Source organism: Mauremys mutica, chromosome 10, assembly GCF_020497125.1.
Source record: "Mauremys mutica isolate MM-2020 ecotype Southern chromosome 10, ASM2049712v1, whole genome shotgun sequence".
Classification (NCBI taxonomy): domain Eukaryota; kingdom Metazoa; phylum Chordata; order Testudines; family Geoemydidae; genus Mauremys; species Mauremys mutica.
In genome coordinates, this window is record NC_059081.1 from 4,416,753 (window position 1) to 4,439,051 (window position 22,299).

Below are 22,299 nucleotides of genomic sequence, written 5' to 3' on the forward strand. Positions count from 1 at the left end.
AGTAGACAGCAATGGTGATAAATACACACTATTCAGTACAGGATCAGAATTATTTTTATTTCCACCTGTCTGCTCTCATTGCACATCCAAAGAAATGAAGCATCTCTAAAGTGGCATGTGAATGGCTAGTTTGGTGACAGGTTAGTCCCTACAAGTGAGATGACACAGAACATCTCATGAAACGCAGAAAGGGATATTCAGACAAGCATAACATTGCCTTGGCTGAACATGCCTAACCTGCTAAAATTTAGGTTGGAGGAAGCCTGGGACCAGTCACGCAGTCAAACTGTTTCAACAAAGACCGATAACTCCTTTATGTATATAGTGTTCCATGAAAGTCCATGGCACTGTACAGAGAAGAAAGAACATACTATCCCTTCTCCAAGGAAATTCTAATCCAGGGGTTGGCAACCTTTCAGAAGTGGTGTGTCAAGTCTTCATTTATTCACTCTGATTTAAGGTTTCGCGTGCCGGTAATACATTTTAATACATACGTTTTAGAAGATCTCTTTCTATAAGTCTACAATATATAACTAAACTATTGTTGTATGTAAGGTAAATAAGGTTATTAAAATGTTTAAAAAGCTTCATTTAAAATTACATTAAAATGCAGAGCCCCCTGGACTGGTGGCCAGGGCCCAGGCAGTGTGAGTGCCACTGAAAATCAGCTCACTGTGCCATGCCATAGGTTGCCTACCCCTGTTCTAATCTAGGTTAGACAAATAATTTAGCAAAGAATGAAAGAATACACTAGGCAGAGTTGGGGGAGAATTGACAGGGAATAGGAGCAGCTAACAAAAAGAAGAGACCTCAGCTGTTGCTTCATCCTATTTTGCATGGAAAGGCCACAGTATAAGCTGTTGATATTTGTCATACTTTTCATGTTTGTTACTAGGAGATACTTTTTAATTTTCACTTGTTTGTTTTCAAATGGTCCAGTGCCAGGTCTAAGGTAAAAGGCACCAGATGGAGAGGAAGAGTTGAAAGCAAACTAAAAGGATTGAGTTGTGGGCACATCCATGGAGGAGTGGATGTGTGGGAGAATTGACATTCGTCTGATACATTTGTCAATCTCCATTTTTCCTAAGTTAGCATGCATTGCCTCACACACTCCACACACAACCACCAGTCAGCTCTGTGCCCTCCGAGCTCAATAGCTATACCACTCAAAAGACACCTTCTTCCCTCCATTTGAACTGAAACTCCTAAGTAACTCTGTACAGGGCCAAATTTTGGTCTGTTACACTGGTGTAAATCCAGAGTAGCTCCATTGACCTCAGGAGTTACATTTAGGTCTTAAAATACATAGGACATTCCCTGCACACTGTGAAGCAAATTTTTTCTATTACACTGGTACAATCAAGGACTTCTACAGTTTTAACAGTATAACTCAGATCACAATCTAGCCCTATAGCTGTGTTCTGAAGGAACTGGTACACTGAGCTGAATGCTATTTAGAGACAGTGGGCTTGATTCTCCTCTCACTGACACGAATGCAAATCAGGAGCATCTCCACTAAAGTCAGTGACTCAGTAAATGAGAGGAGAATCAGGCCCAGTGAACCAGATCCTGATCTCAGTTATACTGGTATAAATCCATAGTAACTTCACTAATAGGGCAAAGGAGGAAGGAGAGAAAGAGAGTGCCTCCCTTTCTCTCGGGGATGGTCTATCAGGGATGGTCTAGACAGTATTTGGTCCCTCCATAAGGGCAGGGGACTGGACTTGATGACCTCTCGAGGTCCCTTCCAATCCTACAGTCTATGAATCTATAAAATTCTTATTACTCAGCAGTGATCCCTTCAGATAATTAAATTGTTGTTACTGTCAGGTAAGTGAGTATGCCGAATGGCATCTTCTTACTCGGTAAGACTCTTTGTATGTGTATTCTGAGTTAAATCTGCTGATTTTACTGACAAAAATAATTTTCTACTACCTTTACTTTGCTGCCCCTAAAGAGTAATCAGAGCTCTGCATGGAGGAGCTGGATTCTACTCTGGATAACACATCAGAAAAGTCCAAGTTCCAATTTCTGAATCTTTTATTATTGGTGATAATACAAAACCTCAGCTTGACACTCATGTCCTAGGTGGAAGATGCAGGGCTGGCAATTAGAAAAAAGAAATATTTGTACTCAGAAACTGAGAAAAATTGATCCAGTAAACATGGAGCCACACCATGCCATTTTTAGAGTCACATTTTGAGTTATAATCACACTTCACGGCGCAGCAATGACAGACTCTGGAGACTCCCCTCCAGACAGAGTGGCTGTGATGCAGTGTCACTAGATTGAAGATGAAGAGACAACAGGTGAGTAGAGAGAAAACAGAAGTGTGCGCATCACCTTTTAGGTGAAGGACACCCAGAAAATAACAAAAATTAGTTTGATAGCTCACTCTACTGCATATTGCACTGTCTCGCCAGGTTGAGACAAGCATATGGTCTGTGCTTTGGGAATGTAAGTGCCCATCCTGTCTTCTTATTAAAAGGCAAAGGAAAACGTATGATGGTTATCAGGAAAACTCTTCTAACACTGAGGTGAGAGGAATCTATTAGAATGGACTGGTTGCAACAGGGCAGTGGGGTGCTTTGTCCCTGGGGCAATTAAAGCTAGAATGGACAGAACACTTGAGAATATACTGTAGAGGGACATCCTAGACTGACCCCAGAGAGATGGACTAAGTAGGACCTAGCAGATTTCTCTCTCGCTAAGCTCTATGACTACAATATCCCTGTCTGGCATGCAATCTCCCCACAAACCTCACCATGGTTTAACTCCTTACCAACTGAATGAAGTTAAACTTTGCATCCAACACTGCCAATACTGCAGTGATTCTGCTCATAATGGCCAGTTTTTACTGCTACCTAAATGAAAGATGAGCGTAGAAATATGTAAATATACCGTTGGACTGGTGTGTCTGGGAGAGGGGTTGTGGGTGTGGAGGGTTCAGTCTGTCTGTGTGACACCACTGTTCTCTAATGGATGGAACCAGAACTGCTCAACTGTGCATCATAGATCCAATACTTCTCGTAGCTAAAGATGATTCTCCTTTATTTAAAGAGGCAGAGGCCTTTGGAGCAGGAGGATCTGAGTTCTATCCCACTGTGAAATTTCTGAGTGGCCAAGATCTGCAACATATTGACAAACCTGGTGGCCAACGCTTTGCAACAATATGTAACTGGGCTATATATGCCATATCTACTGGATGACCTGAATAAGCTACAAATCTCACACACAATTCTCGAAAAATTGTCTTTGAACAAAAATATGATGTGGACACATTATTAATTTCTAGGAAAAACATTATATTTCTGTTATCTCTCCAGAGATTTTGTATTAACAGAAAATGCAAGAGTAAACAGTACTAGTTTCAACATAGCCCAATTCCCACATGCACAATCTACGAAAAGGGTCACTACTGACCAGACTCCAGTTATAGGTTCTGTAATCAAATACCAAGAAAGTGCTCCTCAGAAAAGAACTAATGCCACATGAATGTTTGACTGGACAGGAGACTAGGCAGCAAATATATAATTTTACCAGTCAAGAGGCACAACTCAGCTTTGCTATGAATAATGGCTGAAATGCTGAAACATTGTTTTTACCATTTGCAAAAGTGATTTGGGATCATTGTTATTTCGCCCAATATTCCATCTCTTTCCATAAGAAAGTACCTTGATTGCTAACTCTTTTCTTTTTAAAATAGCTAACTTCCATTGCAATCTCACAAAGGAAGGTCCTTGCTTTCTGCTGGTCTGTACACAAGGACTTGCTAGCCTCTGAATTTGATAAAATAATAAATACAACAAAATAACCTGTTGCAATGGAGAGACTCTCACCCTCCGCATAGGGAAAGGGGAGCAGGTCAAGTGCCAGAATTTTTATTCCCAAGGCCATTCTACAGGTAACCCTCATGTCGTTAAGAGTAACTGGCACTGTGGTAGTAACATTATCTTTTTCTCTCCCAGCAGTTTAACCGCCTCCAGACTCAGCTGCAGATACACTCTGCTGCCTCCTCCTGTATTGAGACCAGAACATTTGCCAGATGCTCTATATACAAATACACAAAACAAGGCTCCCCTAGCCTCTGACTTCCTGCTTTTCACAATCAACCTGTGCAAATAAGACTGGTATTTCTGGGCAGCAGTTCACTCTGCTCTGCCACTACCACAAACAACAGTGTGCGAGGATGAAGCTTTCCTGGAGTTGACCACCATAGGGTTGTCCCCTTGTATCTTTTCAGGGACTAATCTTTGAAAGCAAACAGACCTCACTTTACTTCCAGTTTTGCTAATAACTGCCCTGTTTACTCATTATGTGCGCTATTGAGTTCAGGCAATTACTATGAGACACTGCTTAATATTATCACTACAACAAGGGGAGGAGTTTCCCCCTAAACTCTGCACCCCAGTTATGACAGAGAATTCACTCTTTTCACACTGGACCATGCACGTACAATAACTATTAAGTTTTCCTGACACAAATGATTGTTGCAGAGAGTCCTGTGGCACCTTATAGACTGGATGCACAAATGATTGTTGTGAATTTTGAGAGGGGTGCGAGAGTCCTAGAGCAAATAAGTGCATTTGGCAGACATATGAAACAGCATGTTATTGTTTAGGAGTGGGACAATTTATAGAGCACTTTCCCAAGCGACCTGGGCCAGAGACCTGGCATTAATACAGCTAACCCAACAAGAAAAAGCAATATATTTAAAGCCTCGACTGGCAACTGCAAGTCTGAGTACACATATACAACTATTAACAGATGTGAACAGCTGGTGATAAAGTGTAATAAAAGAGACCAACGGATTCAATTCATACTCTTGGCAGATGCATTAAATACTGTTGTGCATGGGACATGTAACACAACAGCAACCAAGGAAAAGACAGGTGTGTGAAAACATCTTTGAAAAAAGAGTTACACACACACACAATTATTTTGTGCAACTAGGACAAGAAACAAAACACATGTAAAGTCTGCTAAACAGCCTATCAATATAGCTTATCTCTTTCTCAGTCAGAGAAAGAAACCAAGGTATTTTAAAATCTGGGATCTAGATACATAACTGGATCCAATGCTCTTTCTAGTATGAAAGAAAAGCCTTACAATGTCCTAAAACTTTATTTCCATCTCTCTGTGTGTGTCTCTTTACCTAAAGTGTTCACATAATTTCTCTGAAAGAATCAAAGTGCCAATGGTTTAGTTGGCCTTCCGCCTCTTCCTAAAGCTAAGATAAGCCAATCAAGAACAGAAAAAATATCATGTGATTTACAAGAGCTAGCATATGACACAAATAACAAATACTCAGAACTTCTTGTTTATGAATATTCAATCAGCTAAAATGTTTGTACAAAAGAGTCTGTAAACAATTAGAATAAAAAAACAAATTTGTAAAAATCACATTATGTTCATGAATAACGTGTGAGAAAATGCAACGGCTAAACTAGTCAGATAAATAAGCCACAGCTAATCATTTGACAAACTCTAGTGCAAAGTTTCATAAATAAATACACCCCCCTATGCTCCATTTTTCACTGATCTCCCTTCTGCATTGTTTATCTGAGCTCAATTCCTGGATGTGGATAAAACAAATTACATGAAGTTTCTCTCAGCCAGAACTTCTAACTATTCTCTCAGCAAATACCGCTTTTAGTTAGCAACAAACTGGAACCAAGAGGAAAAGAAACAATTGCCTCTTGGGACAAGGAGGAAACAGAACATTTGCCAATGGACAGGACAAAAATAAAACAACTTCTTTAGTAAGCGTCCTGAAGTCTTCAAAATCTTCACCCCTTCCTACAAACCACCACTGTCACCTCAGTAAGGAGAAGTGTGTGGAGATAGGAATTGCTATGTTATATTCAATGAGCTGCTTCATAATTATTATTTATTTGTTACAATAACACAGGCAGTTTAGGGTCTTATTGTGCTAGATCTGTACAGGCACATCTTGCTCCAAAAGAGCTTACATAGATTAACCAACCCACTCCTGTCTCCGAGTGAAGCTGGACCGCACACTAACCCTCCATAACCATCTGAAGAAGGTAGCTGCCAAGATGAAAACAAGGGTCAACCTGATCCAGAAACTAGCAAGCACAAGCTGGGGAGCATCAGCATCAGTGACACAGAGATCAGCGATGGTCCTTATATACTCTGTTGCCAAGTTCTGTGCGCTGGTATGGATCAGAAGTAGCCACTTGTTGATGTCCAACTGAACACTGCAATGCAGTGAATCACTGGAACCCTCAAGTCAACTCCAACACCTTGGCTGCCGCTTCTGTCGCACCATTGCTCCCCCATCCATTCACCGCAACCCTTCGGGATCATGGAAAATGAACGTCTCCCAATCCAACGGAACCTTAACAATGTCCCTCACCACCACTTGAAGTCACGTAAGCCTTTTCGGACCCATGCATTTAACCTTCGCCAATGCAACTTCACCTCTGATGAAGCTTGGAAAGCAGAAATGAGTACACAAGAAGTCACAAATACACACCTTGAGAAAGATCCGATGCAGTAGATCCCTGGCTTTGATCACCTGCGAAGCTCATGGGCAACCCTAAACTGCATCAGTACAAATCATGGCAGATGTGCATGCTTGCTGCAGAAGTGGAAAGTTAAAGATTCTCCAGTGGGCAGCTGTGGTCACCCTGAACAGATCACGGAACATATAACTACTCAATGCCCAATTCACAAATATGAAGGAGGTATCACAGTGATAGACTCCGCTACTCCTGACACAATTATCTGGTTTAACCATTTGAATGTAAAATTATCGTTGTTGCTCTACATCAGCCATACAAAGACGATGACCAACCTACTGCAAACACCACACAGCTATGATGAGAGAATGAGCTGTATTCTATTCTGGCTCATGCATCATCAATAGATTTGTTAAATACACTCCATTTGAAGTTATTTTAATGTCTGGAAACTCATGCGTGGTCCACACAAAGGGTAACCTAACTTTTGTGGCAAGAGCCCTGCATTCTGCAGCACTTCAGCACAACAGACTGGAGATTTTACAGCATCTTGAAAGAAATTAAAACACAGAAGTCTTCACTGGATTAAAGATGGAAATGAAAAACACCCTCACTACATTGCCCAGTGTTTTTCAAATTGATATTTACATTCAATTTATTTTATGTTGCCTCTATATTTGTAATTGTCATATTGAGATACACGTCTGGATTGAAAATGCTTAACTGTATTCTAGCAGTTGTTGGGTGGAAGATGAAGATTTTTTTTTACTTTTTGGTCTTTGGCTCTTGAGGAAGGATGTGAGGCATTTGGAGCTTGTCAAATAAGCACTATAGCTGGATGTTACAGTGATCTACAGTGAAAAAGTTAACTATTCTGATGCTGTAAAAGCAGCAAAGATCCAGGCTTTGGCTACACTTGCATTTCAAAGCGCTGCCGCGGCAGCGCTTTGAAGCGCTAAGTGTAATCAAAGCGCCAGCGCTGGGAGAAAACTCTCCCAGCGCTGTCCGTACTCCACTTCCCTGTGGGGAATAACGGACAGCGCTGGGGCTTTGACTACACTGGCGCTTTGTAGCGCCGCAATTTGCAGCGCTGCAGAGGGTGTGTTTTCACACCCTGCTGCAGCGCTGCAAATTTGTAAGTGTAGCCAAGCCCCCAGACTAACACGGCTACCCCTCTGATACTATTCTGATGCTGACATTTGTATTAGCTTTCAAAGTTAACACCTTATTGAGGTGAATGGGCCAGTTTCCACCTTTCAAAGCTATTGTTTCAGGCTCTCAGCTTAGTTAATGTTTGGAAGGTTTTCTCTGCAATCATAAGACCTAGAAACTTATTTTTTTAAATGAAAGCTGATATTCTGGAGCATAAGTCAGTGGCAAAGGGTGAATTCTGTGACAGTTTCTACGGAGTTGGAATTGCAAAGTACACAAGGCCCTGATTACTAGTGATGATACATGAGCCAGAAAAAACAAAGGTTGACTTTTACATCCCATGATCCCAAGCTGATTGTGCTGCTCTGGCAGTTAGAAAAACAGTCTTTTTGCTAATTTGAGCTAGAATAATTGAGACACAAACAAGGAACCCTACAATGCACACTACCATCTTCAAAGCCACTTTTCAGAATTAGAAGCATGTTTTTACCCTAAGGCCTAATCTGCAATAAGGAAAAAAGATTTGGGTCAGCTAACTAACTCAAGATCAAATCCTAGTGAAGAAGACAAAGCAATTTGCGGTTTTCACACAAGTTAGCTGGTCAAGTTAAAGATAAGTCTCCCCTATAGTCTTTATTTCAACCTGCTAACATGTGAAAAATACAAACTAGCTAAGATTTTGCCTCGAGTTAGCTAACACAAATTAGGAACACACCTTTTGCCCTAGTGAAGACACCGCCTAGATGTCCCAATAACAATTTAAATTCAACATGGCAAAACCAGTATTTCTCATTCCCATATTCCTATGCACTGAATTGTTATAGCAACACTGCCTCCTACCAGTGAGCCTCACCCTTGCCCTGGAATGATCACCTCTAAGGACAAAAAGGTAAAAGAAGAGTCTCCATGACCTATTCAGTTCTTAGCCTCTGTATAAGAGGGAGACAATGATTTTGACTGGGGTTGTGGGAGTAATCTTCTTTCCTTTCTCTTTGATTCTCATCCATCAGCTCAACAGTGACAATGGGGCCAAATTAAGTCTTTCCACCATTTTCTATCTTGTACCAGCTTCACGGCTTCCTCTATTTCTCAGTCTTCCTCTATTCCTAGTTCTTTGCACTATGGAATGTATTGCCATGTATGGTATCCTTTCTGGGTCCATTCTTGACATTTGTCCAAACCACGGCAGTCATCTTTCTTGAATCGCCTGTAACAGTGTTATTTCTTATCACTTCATTTTTACTTCCTGAAGTCTTGAAACTCTCAGTATGCCCCTAAATCAGCTTATTTCTGCAGTCAAAATCTTTTGTCCATCGGCTTTCCTCATACTCCAGCATTCCAACCCATACAGCAGTATCAGCATGACAGTTGTCTCCTATACGCTGATTTTTGTTTGTAGATACACAAATGAAATTGACTTTGACCGAGGAAGATTTACACATAATAACTGACCAGGTAGACTGGGAATCAGAAAATCTGGTTTGAAGAGCAGCACAGAGAAGACAAAACCTATGACAACTGGAAGATAAAAGAAAAAGATAAAGGTCAAACTTGGAGACAAAGAACTAGAACAGATGGAAAAAACATTGTACCTTGGAGGACTAGTACTGAATAATGAGAATTGTGAAGATGATAAGAAGAATCAGACTAGCTGCTACAGCCTTTGGAAAACTCTGAAAGATCCGGAAGGCTAAGACATTTCAATAAAAACAACAATCTGGACACTCATCCACTAAGAAATAGATAAACTCACAAAATCATTTCATATAGTCTTTAGAATAGCAATCAAAGAATAAGAATCAGAGAATAGCTCTAGCTATTGGCCTTTGGGAGACCCAGGTTCAAATCCCTGCTCTGCTACAAGCTTCCTGAGTGACTTTGGGCAACTCAGTCTCTCTGTACCTTGGTTCCCCATCTGTAAAATGGGCATAACAGCATTTTTCCTACCTCCCAGGGATGTTAGGATATATGTGTTAAAGATTCTGAGGTCCTCGGATATGGTGGGAGCCATATAAGCACTTTAGATAGATGGCAACAAATTTGGTCCCGAGCTTATACAGTTTCTGTGTGCAGAGTGTAAAATTTACTATCAAATGATGTAAAATAAACTAAAAAAAAAGAGAGTCAATTTCAATGGCATCAAAACTATTGCTGAGGACCAGATCCTGAGAGGTGCTGAGCAGCTCAGCTTCCAACTTCTATGGGAGTTGAGAGAACTCAGCACTCTGTGGCATCCAGCCCCAAGGGTGCATCTATACATTCTCACTCAGATTTTCACAGACCGTTATTTTGTTCCGACATTCCCAACGGCTTCAAAATACCCAAACCCCTTGTGCAACAAGCAGTGCTGCATGTTTCCTAACTGCGTGGTGGTTTATGTTTCTTTCTGCCTACAACCATTTCTGGATTGGCATCGCAGACCTAAGTGGAAGACTAAACAATGCTAGAGCCCACAGCAGGAGAATTTTCAGAGTCTTATTCCTTGTTTCACTTAGGCAACCTTCCTGCCTCTCATCAGAGATAAAATAACTTGCCAACCCCCTAATTTAAAGAATAACATATGAGTTTCACATTCCAATCCCCAATTAGCAAAAGGAGACTTTTTAAACTGGAAGCGTGAAAACAGGGCGAATTCCTTGAAATGCATAAAAAGGAAGGATCAGCACCTGCCTTTTTGCAAGAGAAAACTGCTCCTACAGCACAGCATGTTTCAAACTATTTGACATCAGCGTCTGAAAGTGAATTTGATTCTTCCCTGCTCCTCAAACTTGAGAACTGAACAGAATGAATTTCATGGTTCTCCGTTCCTGTTTGAAATGGAAAAACAAACCTCTCCCCCATCCTTATTTTGGGTGCATGTTGCAGCTAGAAGGTACAATATGAATTTCAACAAAAGAACATCAGGAGAAGCTGACAGTTTTTTCTGCTATTAGGAACTTTCCTCCCCCTCTCCCCGAATGGTTGCAACAACCTGTTAAAACTTACATAGCTCAAAATGACTGAATCCTTCTCTCTTTGGTGCGAAAGGATGTCCAACCCCTTTTGCAAAGACATGTTCAGCTCTGAGTATTAAAACACCATGCTTTATACTCCATTTGCCATTATTTTCATTATTCATCCCTATGGGCATTACAGAGTAACACATACAGAGCACTAAAGTGTTTTTAAAATTTGTTATTGTGTGTTATATATATATATATATATATAAAGATAAATAATTACACAAACTGCAAGGAAACAAGAAACTTAAAACCAGACAAAAAACTCCACAGAAGTAACAAAAGTTCTGAGATAAACCCACAAATGCAAGAAAACAGCATTCAGTAAGGAAATCCAGGCTGACACTTACATTTGTTCTGAAGTTACTGTGCCCCCTCCCGCCCTTCTAACTGCACAAGTAAAAACTGGAAAGTCAACTCGAGATGACAAACCTAAATGTCCACGATTTTCTGGAGAGTGTAAAATCAGACCCTTGACATTTGTTTTCTGTAAGCTGAGCAAGATTTCACATCAAGTTGTTCAAGAGTTTTGACTTTCTAAAGATCTTTACACACTTTATGCTACCTAGAAGCTCCAAACAAGATCAGGCAGTGCTGTGATGTGGGCAGTGTAGACACACTTTATCGTCAGGGGAAAGCTCTCCCAGCGATAAAAAATAACCAACCTGAACAAGGGGTGATAGCTTTATCCTGGCAATAAAGCGCTGTCTATACTGGTGCTTTTCAGCACTAAAACGTTTTTAATCAGGGGAGTGTTTTTTCACACCCTTAATGATTAAAGTTTTAGCGCTGAAAGTGGCAGTGTAGACACAGCCATTATGTTAGCGATGTACCCTTAGGGTATGTCTACACAGCAAAGAAAAAACCGCTGGTAGCCCAAGCCACACAACTCGGGGCTGTTTCATTGCTCCCCTCAGCCGCCTCTCCCTCCGGCTCCCCTCTGCCAGCCCCCGGCTCCCCATCAGCCCAGCTCCTCTCACTCAGGCTTCCCCTAAGCCACCACCCGCTGGGCTCCCCCTCAGCCCAGCTCTCTTCACCCCACTGAAATGTCTTTCACCTGTGCCGCCCCCAGGATCCCCCTGCCTCAGCTCCCTTCTCCCCACTGGAGTCCCTCTCACTTGCACCCCTGGCTCGCTCACAGTCCAGCTCCCCACACTCACCCCCCCCAGCTTCCCCTCACCTCAACACCCTCACCCCACTGGGGTCCCCTCCCCCCCAGCTCTCCTCACCCACCCCCCAGGTTGCCCCTCAGCCTGTCTCCCCTACCCCACTGGGGTCCTCCTCACCCCACTGGGGTGCCCCTGCCCCCTCACCTGCCTTTCTAGATTTCCCCTCACCTAAGCTTCCCTCAACCCACTGGGGTCCCCTCACATGCCCCCCCCACCTCACCAGGGTCCCCATCACCCACCCACCCCTCCCACAGCCCGACTCCCCCCACCAGCCCCCCCATATACTCCTCAGACCAGTTCCCCTCACCCACTGGGGTCCCCCCCACTGTCCCGCCCCCTCCGGGCTCCCCTCACATCCGGACACCCCCCCCACCCGCTGTCCCGCCCCCACTCCATGCTCCCCTCACTTGCAGAGCCCCCCTGGGCATAGGCGGCAGGTTTGTATAATTTTTGGTGGGGCCCAAAATGGTGGTGCCCCCCCGCTCCCGCCCTGTAAGCCGATATAAAATGAAGCTACAACGCGTCAGCGCCACAAGATTACAAGGGTCAATTAAAAGTGGAAAGTCAGAAGCAGCACTTGCCTACTTCAATATACGGTATTATATTTTGTTGCATCTGTTGTGATGAAGTGGGAATGTTCTTAATATTTTCTCTGAATACTGTGTGGGTGCCTCAGTTTCCCCTGCAAGATGCCAACTGTGTTGGGGACAAAGAGATCAGGTGGCCTCCTTGTCCAGAAGAGACACAGAGGCCAGAGGAGGGAGTGTCAGTTTGGAGCTGGCTGGGGAAATTGGGAGAGACCCAGAACTTGGTTCTGGGCTCCCCACCCCCCAAGATGGACCTGACAGAGGGGTTCTGTTTTCTGTACCAACAAGCTCTGTTTAAACTGTGTTCCCGTCATCTAATAAACCTTCTGTTTTACTGTCTGGCTGAGAGTCACATCTGACTGCAGAGTTGGGGTGCAGCGACCTCTGGTTGCCCCAGGACCAGCCTGGGCAGACTCACTTTGGAAAGTGCATGACGTGGAAGGGCATGCTGAATGCTCCGAGGTCAGACCCAGGAAGGTGTAAGCTTCTTGCCCTGGAGACAGTATCCTCCGAGAGAGGAGGCTCCCCCAGAGTCCTGACTGGCTTTGTATGGAGATGTTCCAAAGCATCACAGCATCCCCTTCCACACCGTGCACTTCCCAGAAGTCCGCACAGGCACTGACACTCCCTCCTCCGGCCTTTGTCTCTTTTCCAGGCATTAGGAGGCCACCTGATCTCTCTGTTCTCCAACACCTTCAGTTGGCACCTTGCAGGGGAAACTGATTTGGGAGAAATGAAGTAAAAGCTGCCCAAACCGAGCTTGAGCACTCCTGAATTTTGAGGTGTTCAAATCTGGAAGGCAGGTGCTGGGGGTGGGAGAGGGCTGTGGGCTCCATGGGGGAGCATGGCAGCAACTGTCTGGAGCTGCATGGAGCCAGATACGCTGGTGGCACAGTAAGCGGTTTGGGGGTTGGAGAAGAGGTAGGGAGTTCCGGGGGGCAGTCAAGGGACAAGGAGCAGGGGGAGTTGGATGGGGCAGAGGTTCGAAGGGGCAGTCAGGGGACAGGCAGCAATTGGATAGGCATGGGAGTCTAAGAGGTTTATCAGGGGACAGGTAGGGGGTGCGGTCCTGCGGGGGGAAGTTGGGTGGGGTCTCAGGAGGGGGCAGTTGGGGACAAGGAGAAGGGAGGCTTAGATAGGGGCTGAGGTCCCAAGGGGCAGTTAGGGGCAGGGGTCTCGGGAGGGGGTAATTGGGGAACAAGGACCAGTGGGGCTTAGATAGGGGGTGGAGGTTCTGGGGGCAGTTGGGGCAGGGGTCTGGGGAGGGGGCAATCAGCGGACAGAGGCTGGGATTCAAAGGGCTCTGGGCTGCAGCCGCGGGGATCCCAGAGCCCTTTGAATCCCAGCCCCGGCTGGGAGTCAGAGGACTCTGGGCTGCCTGCAACCGCAGGGAGCCCAGAGCCTTTTAAATCCCAGCCGGGGCGGGAATCAGAGGGCTCTGGGCTGCCCGCTGCGGCGGGGAGCCCAGAACCCTTTAAATCTCAGCCGCTGCTGGGATTTAAAGGGCTCTGGGCTGCCTGCAACCGCGGGGAGCCCGCAGCCCTTAAAAACTCAGCCGCGGCAGGGATTTAAAGGGCTCTGGGCTGCCTGCAACCGGGGGGAGCTGAGACCCTTTTAAATCCCAGCCGCAGCCGGGAATCAGAGGGCTCTGCGCTGCCCGCTGCGGCGGGGAGCCCAGAGCCCTTTAAATCTCAGCCGCGGCTGGGATTTAAAGGGCTCTGGGCTGCCTGCACCCGTGGGGAGCACAGAGCTTTTAAAATCCCAGCCGCGGCAGGGAATCAGAGGGCTCTGGGCTCCCCGCCGCAGCAGGCAGCCCAGAGCCCTCTGATTCCCGGCCGCGGCTGGGATTTAAAAGGCTCTGGGCTGCCCGCCGCGGCGGGGAGCCCAGAGCCCTCTGATTCCCGGCCGCGGCTCGGATTTAAAAGGCTCTGGGCTCCCCGCGGTTGCAGGCAGCCCAGAGCCCTTTAAATCCCAGCCGCGGCCGGGAATCAGAGGGCTCTGGGCTGCCTGCTGCAGCGGGAAGCCCAGAGCCCTCTGATTCCCGGCCGCGGCTGGGATTTAAAAGGCTCTGGGCTGCCCGCCGCAGCAGACAGCCCAGAGCCCTTTAAATCCCAGCCGCGGCTGGGATTTAAAGGGCTCTGCGCTCCCCGCGTTTGCTGGCAGCCCAGAGCCCTTTAAATCCCATCCGCGGCCGGGAATCAGAGGGCTGTGGGCTGTCTGCGGCGGCGGGCAGCCCAGAGCCTATTAAATCCCAGCCGCCGCCGGGAATCAGAGGGCTCTGGGCTGCCTGCAACCGCGGGGAGCCCAGAGCCTTTTAAATCTCAGCCGCTGCTGGGATTTAAAGGGCTCTGGGCTGCCTGCAACCGCGGGGAGCCCAGAGCATTTTAAATCCCCGCCGCGGCCGGGAATCTGAGGGCTCTGGGCTTCCCGCCGCAGCAGACAGCCCAGAGCCCTCTGATTCCCGGCCGCGGCTGGGATTTAAAGGGCTCTGCGCTCCCCGCGTTTGCAGGCAGCCCAGAGCCCTTTAAATCCCAGCCGCGGCTGGGATTTAAAAGGCTCTGCGCTCCCCGCGTTTGCAGGCAGCCCAGAGCCCTTTAAATCCCAGCCGCGGCTGGGATTTAAAAGGCTCTGCGCTCCCGCGGCAGGCAGCCCAGAGCCCTTTAAATCCCAGCCGCGGCCGGGAATCAGAGGGCTCTGGGCTGTCTGCTGCGGCGGGCAGCCCAGAGCCTTTTAAATCCCAGCCGCTGCCGGGATCAGAGGGCTCTGGGCTGCCTGCAACCGCGGGGAGCCCAGAGCCTTTTAAATCTCAGCCGCGGCGGGGATTTAAAGGGCTCTGGGCTGCCTGCAACCGCGGGGAGCCCAGAGCCTTTTAAATCCCCGCCGCGGCCGGGAATCAGAGGGCGCTGGGCTTCCCGCCCCAGCAGACAGCCCAGAGCCCTCTGCTTGCCGGCCGCGCCTGGGATTTAAAGGGCTCTGCGCTCCCCGCGTTTGCAGGCAGCCCAGAGCCCTTTAAATCCCAGCCGCGGCTGGGATTTAAAAGGCTCTGCGCTCCCCGCGTTTGCAGGCAGCCCAGAGCCCTTTAAATCCCAGCCGCGGCTGGGAGGTAAAAGGCTCTGCGCTCCCCGCGGTTGCAGGCAGCCCAGAGCCCTTTAAATCCCAGCCGCGGCCGGGAATCAGAGGGCTCTGGGCTGTCTGCTGCGGCGGGCAGCCCAGAGCCTTTTAAATCCCAGCCGCCGCCGGGAATCAGAGGGCTCTGGGCTGCCTGCAACCGCGGGGAGCCCAGAGCCTTTTAAATCTCAGCCGCTGCTGGGATTTAAAGGGCTCTGGGCTGCCTGCAACCGCGGGGAGCCCAGAGCCTTTTAAATCCCAGCCGCAGCCGGGAATCAGAGGGCTCTGGGCTTCCCGCTGCAGCAGGCAGCCCAGAGCCCTCTGATTCCCAGCCGCGGCTGGGATTTAAAGGGCTCTGGGCAGCCCTGGCGGCGGCGGCAGCGGCGGGGGGGCGCTCCAAGCAGGGGAGAAAAAACATTGGTGGGGCAGAGCCCCTGCTTGGGATTTATTCATGGGGCTAAAGCCCCAGAGCCCCATATAAGTCGGCGCCTATGCCCCTGGGATCCCCTCACCTGCACACACCCCCATGCTCCCCTTACCTGCAGACACCCGCCCCCCCCGCTGTTCCCCCCCGTTCTCTCCTCACTTGCGGACCCCCCCGTCCCGCCCCCGGCTCCCCTCACCTGCGGAGCCCTCCCCCCCGCTGTCCTGCCGCCCCGTCCCACCCCACCCCCCTCACCTCTGGACACCCCCCCCGGGCTCTCACTTGCGGACCCCCCTGTCCCGCCCCCCTCACAAGCGGACCCCCCCCCACCCGCTATCCCGCCCCCCTCACCTGCGCCCGGCTCGGCGCTGGCCCCGTACTCGTCCCGTCTCCGGACGCAGGTGCCCTGGCCCTGCACTAGCGCCTGCAGCGGCAGCTCGGCGCCGGGGTGCGGGTAGCAGCGGAGCCCGGCGGCGCAGCGCGGCGTGTACACCCCGCACGACTGGTTCTCCAGGCGGGCGCAGACCGGGCAGCAGCCGCAGCCGGGCTCCCGCACCAGCTCGGGGCAGGCGGCGGCCGGGGCGCAGGCGGCCAGGCGCTCGGCGGTGCAGGGCGGGCAGCGGAACAGCACCTCGGGCAGCGCCGGCCGCGCCAGCGCCGCCGCCAGCAGCAGCAGCAGCGGCCGGAGCCAGGCGGCCGGAGCCGGGCGGCAGCGACCGACCCGCGGCAGCATCGTCGCGGGAGTGCGGGGCAGCGAGCGCGCGGGCAGGTGGCAGCCTCCTCCCGGCCCCCCGGGGAGCCGGCCGCCGCCGGGTCCTAGAGCCGCCCCCTTCCGCCCACCCCGCCGGGGCCGGCCCCCGCCGGGGCCGGCCTCCGTCTCCAGCCCAGTGCGGGGAGCGGGCTGCCCCCCTCCAGCCCAGTGCGGGGGGGCTCGGGGGCTGCCCCCCTCCAGCGCAGTGCCGGGGAGGGGGGGCTCGGGGGCTGCTCCCTCCAGCCCAGTACGGGGGGCTCGGGGACTGCCCCCCTCCAGCCCAGTGCCGGGGAGGGGGGGGGCTCGGGGACTGCCCCCCTCCAGCCCAGTGCCGGGGAGGGGGGGGCTCGGGGACTGCCCCCCTCCAGCCCAGTGCCGGACGGGGGGGGGCTCGGGGGCTGCCCCCTCCAGCCCAGTGCGGGGGGGCTCGGGAACTGCCCCCCTCCAGCCCAGCGCCGGGGAGGGGGGGCTCGGGGGCTGCTCCCTCCAGCCCAGTGCGGGGGGGCTCGGGGGCTGCCCCCTCCAGCCCAGTGCGGGGGGGCTCGGGAACTGCCCCCCTCCAGCCCAGCGCCGGGGAGGGGGAGGGGACTGCCCCCCTCCAGCCCAGTACGGGGGGCTCGGGGGCTGCCCCCCTCCAGCCCAGTGCCGGGGGGGGGGCTCGGGGGCTGCCCTCCCCCAGTGCTGGCGGGGGCGGACTAAATTCCCCCTCCTCCCGCAGTCCCAGGGGGCTTGAGTCTCCCCCAGTGCCGCAGGCCTGAGATACGACACCCCCTCCCCCCCACTGCTGTGTGCCAGGTTAGGGGGCTGCTCCAGGTCCTGTGCCAAGGAATCCGGCTGGTGTTTGCTTCCATGTCAGCCAAGCCACTGGAGTTTTGAAGAGTGAATCTGATTGGGATCAAGGGCTGCCCCGTCTGCCTGCCAGCTGAGATCTGCCCAGCATGTGGACTCCGTGTGGAAGAAGCAAACTGACAGCGGGGACAGGCAGAGTTGAAAGAAACCAGGCACTTGGTGTCTATATCCCAGCTATGGAAGGACTGAAAGAAGCTACTAAAGGAGGAGGCAGAATCAGTTTGAGGCTGAAACACAGATGAGACACCTCAGCGCCCCTCTGTTTCCCGAAGAAACCCCTGGAAGGTGAATTTCCACACCCATTATTAACAGTACTTTCTATCCAAGGGCTTCCCAACACCTCTGAGATGTAGGGAAGTGCTGTCCTGATTTTATAGAGGTGGAAACTAAGGCACAGAGACTTCCTCAAGGGCACATCCCAAGTCTTTTGCAGAGCCAAGAATATAAACCTGATCTTCTACTTCCCAGGTTTCTGGCTTAACCACAAAACCATGCTTCCTCTCTTGTCCCTCTCACTTGCACCCCTGGCTCTCTCACAGTCCAGCTCTCTCACATTGCTGTTAAATATCACTGGTCTTAAATAAGTTTCTGGAGAGATGTTCCAATTCAGCAAGTCTTGATTAAGGGAGGTATATTCTGTATATCTACTCCCTACTTTGCATGGGTCCCTAAGTGTTTGTAATGCACTTAATGATTCTCAGATGGAGGGTGCAACAGAAAGGCATAGTTGTATCCAGATGAAACTGGAAGTGCCAAACCACATGACCAAAACCCTCTGCTTGTGAGATTTCCCAGATTCCAGAGATTCATAGAGGCATCCAGATATTGATGCTTAAGGAACCAAACCTCAGAACCTCTGGAGATTGATGCAATCACTACTCCTGATGAGTACCCAGCAGATCTAATAATACCTATTTCTTATATAGTGCTTTTCATCAGGAGATCTCAAAGTGCTTCACAACCTTTGAAGTATTTATCCTCACAACACCCCTGTGAGGTAGGGAAGTATTAGTATCACCATTGTACATATAGGGATCTGAGGCACTCAAAAGCCAATTGACTTGCCCGAGCTCATATTGGGAATCTGTAGGCAGAGCAGAATTCTGGTCTCCCAAGTTCTAGGCTTGTGCCATAACCATTGGACAATCCTTCTCGCTACTGCAAAAAAAGTCAATGCACTGCAGTAGGGGAGCCAACTGTGAGTTCAACCAGATAAGAAAAAAGTTAGTGAGAGAAGGCTTGAGAACTGCAGTTATATTATTACTATTTCTGTTGCAGTAGCTCCTCATTTAACGTTGTAGTTAAATGCTACTTTAACAAAATGATGTTACGCAAATCCAATTTCCCAATAAAAATTAATGTAACTGAGGGGGGTTAGGTTCCAGGGAAATTTTTTTTGCCAGACAAAAGGACACACACACACACACACACACACACACACACACACACACACACACACACACACAGTTTTAAACAATTTAATACTGTACACAGCAATGATGAAAGGCTATGGGGACTGGGATTGTTTAGTCTGCAGAAGAGAAGAGTGAGGAGGGATTTGATAGCTGCTTTCAACTACCTGAAAGGGGGTTCCAAAGAGGATGGATCTAGACTGTTCTCAGTGGTACCTGATGACAGAACAAGGAGCAATGGTCTCAAGTTGCAGTGTGGGAGGTTGAGGTTGGATATTAGGAAAAACTTTTTCACTAGGAGGGTGGTGAAGCACTGGAATGGGTTCCCTAGGGAGGTGGTGGAATCTCCTTCCTTAGAGGTTTTTAAGGTCAGGCTTGACAAAGCCCTGGCTGGGATGATTTAGTTGGGTTTGGTCCTGCTTTGAGCAGGGGGCTGGACTAGATACCTCCTGAGGTCCCTTCCAACCCTGATATTCTATGATTCTATGATTGTGAAGCTTAGTTGAGGTGGTGAAGTCAGAGGATGGAAGAGGGTGGGATATATACTGCTAAATGATGAACTAGCACTCGGCTGAGCCCTCAAGGGTTAACACATTGTTGTTAATGTAGCCTCACACTCTACAAGGCAGCAGGAATGGAGGGAAGGGAGATAGCATGGCAGAGAGAGACAGAGACACACACCGTGCGTGTGAGAGAGAGATGTGCATTTTCCCTTTAAGTACGCTGATCCCACTCTAAGTACATTGCCTTTTTAAGTAGATCAGCAAGTTGAGACCGCGCTGCTGCCAGCAAGCTCTGTCCGTCCTGAGCCTGTCCTGCCCCTGCCCCCTGCTCTGTGGAGATAAGGTATGGGTGGGCAGAAGAGTGTGGAGGGGGACACCCTGACATTAGCACCCCTCTTCCCCCTCCTCCCAGCAAGCAGGAGGCTCCCAGGAGCAGCTCCAAGGCAGAGAGCAGGAGCAGCACATGGCAGTGGGGGGACGGACAGCTGCTGCACAGGGAACTTAGGAGAGCGGGGAGCTGATAGGGGTCTGCTGGTCCACCCTGGTTCCAACCACCCACCAGCTAGCTGCAATGGGCTGCTCTTCCTGCAAGCAATGGACAAAACAGGCGGCTGCCAAACGATGTTAGAAGGGAGCATGTTCCCTAATTGATCAGCAACTTAACATTGAAACAACGTTAACCGGGACGACTGTAAGTGAGGAGTTCCTGTACCAAATTACAAAATTCACTTTAAATAAAATAAAAGGCTACACTTTCCCAACTGGTGGATTACCACTGACAATGTTGAAATGCCAGTAGCAATCCTTGGGGACCCAGCCTACTCCTTCCTTCCTTGGCTGAGGAAGTCATACACTGGCCAGCTTGACAGCACTAAGGAATGATTCAACTACTGGCTCAGCAGGGGCAGAATTACGGTTGAATGAGCTTTTGGCAGACTGAAGGGACGCTGACGTTGCTTACCCACAAGACTGGTCTCTGTGAAAGAAACATCCCTGTGGTGTGTCCTGCATAATATCTGCTCACTGGCTTGCAGGATTTCATTGAACATGTTCTCTTCTTTCTCCTCCTTGTCTGACTCGGGGATTCAGGGAACCCCTCAAGGCTGCAATGGCGGCAGCTGCAGATAAAACACACAGCGGTACCATTGTTGGTACAGTCACAACAGAAAGTGAAAGTTAAGATTCAGAACGCCTTTCCCTTGCTCCCCTAAAGTTTTAAACATGACGTGCTTATTGACACTTCTGCCTCGGGGAGCTTGTGCACAGTACCACTTACAACCCCAGCCAAGGAGGTTATTGCCCACCAGGGGTGAGGAAAATGAGGGGAGAATTGCTTGGTTGCATGAATCTATGAATGTTGGGCAATGGAACTGAATACTGGCACCATTTTCCATAAGCGGTGGTGATTTTAGCTGATATCTCACTCCTGAGGGTAAGAAAGGCACAGAGAACACAATTGCTGCTCATGTCCTGAAGCCACCAAGGCCTGTATGCTTCTAGCCTGTGTACTGCAATGGTGCCTGCAAAAATTATTGCTGACTGGCATGGGAAAGTGGCCTACCATAGAGAAGAAATAAGGCTGCCATCCCTAGAAACCTTTGTGAGAAGATCACAGAGTACCTCCATGAAAGTTTCATTGAGATCTCAGGAGGATTCAAAGAAATATGATGAGGTTCAACAAGGACAAGTGCAGAGTCTTGCACTTAGGACGGAAGAATCCCATGCACTGCTACAGACTAGGGACCGAATGGCTGGGCAGCAGTTCTGCAGAAAAGGACCTAGGGGTTACGGTGGACGAAAAGCTGAATATGAGTCAACAGTGTGCCCTTGTTGCCAAGAAGGCTAATGGCATTTTGGGTTGTATAAGTAGGGGCATTTCCAGCAGATCGAGGGATGTGATCATTCCCCTCTACTCAGCACTGGTGAGGCCTCATTTGGAGTACTGTGTCCAGTTTTGGGCCCCACACTACAAGAAGGATGTGGATAAATTGGAGAGAGTCCAGCGGAGGGCAACAAAAATGATTAGGGGGCTGGAGCACATGACTTATGAGGAGAGGCTGAGGGAACTGGGATTGTTTAGTCTGCAGAAGAGAAGAATGAGGGGGGATTTGATAGCTGCTTTCAACTACCTGAAAGGGGGTTCCAAAGAGGATGGATCTAGACTGTTCTCAGTGGTAGAAGATGACAGAACAAGGAGTAATGGTCTCAAGTTGCAGAGGGGGAGGTTTAGGCTGGATATTAGGAAAAACTTTTTCACTAGTAGGGTGGTGAAGAACTGGAATGGGTTACCTAGGGAGGTAGTGGAATCTCCTTCCTTAGAGGTTTTTAAGGTCAGGCTTGACAAAGCCCTGGATGGGATGATTTAGTTGGGTTTGGTCCTGCTTTGAGCAGGGGGTTGGACTAGATGACCTCCTGAGGTCTCTTCCAACCCTGAGATTCTATGATTCTATGAACATCTCTGTGAACATAAACAAACTGCTCAGCATGGTTGTCCCCTGTTCCCTCCCCACCCCACACACACAACTTACAGAGGAATGAAAAGCAGATAGCAATGCTACTTCTGTTTGTTGTGCTGCTACCTCTTCTAGCACAAGTAAATTCATGAAAAGTCAATACCGGGTCTGGTTAAGTTGGAGGCGCCATCAGTACATTACTGTAATGGGAAATACAACTACGCACTTACCCGAGGTTCCTTCCCCTGAATCAAGCTCTTCCATACTTGACTTCTGGGATTGACAGGACTTCAGCAGAGTCTCAGTGAGATCCTGGCTTGCAGAATAGTTGGACCTCCCGCCCCATTGCATGTCCACCATCCTCCTCCTGACTCTTCACATTAGGGGCCTGTGACTCAGGCTTCTCA

General features: G+C 49.1%; 1 protein-coding gene across 1 annotated transcript in view; it reads right to left on the reverse strand.

Annotated features, from left to right (window-relative positions):
- Nucleotides 1-16,672, reverse strand: part of IGFBP2 (insulin like growth factor binding protein 2) — a 96,253-nt gene extending 79,581 nt beyond the window's left edge. Inside the window, exon 1 of the mRNA XM_045032316.1 lies at nt 16,276-16,672. Coding sequence (XP_044888251.1) covers nt 16,276-16,657 — 382 coding nt within the window. The 5' untranslated portion in view covers nt 16,658-16,672. The remainder of the gene's footprint in view (nt 1-16,275) is intronic.
- Between the last annotated feature and the right edge of the window lie 5,627 nt (nt 16,673-22,299).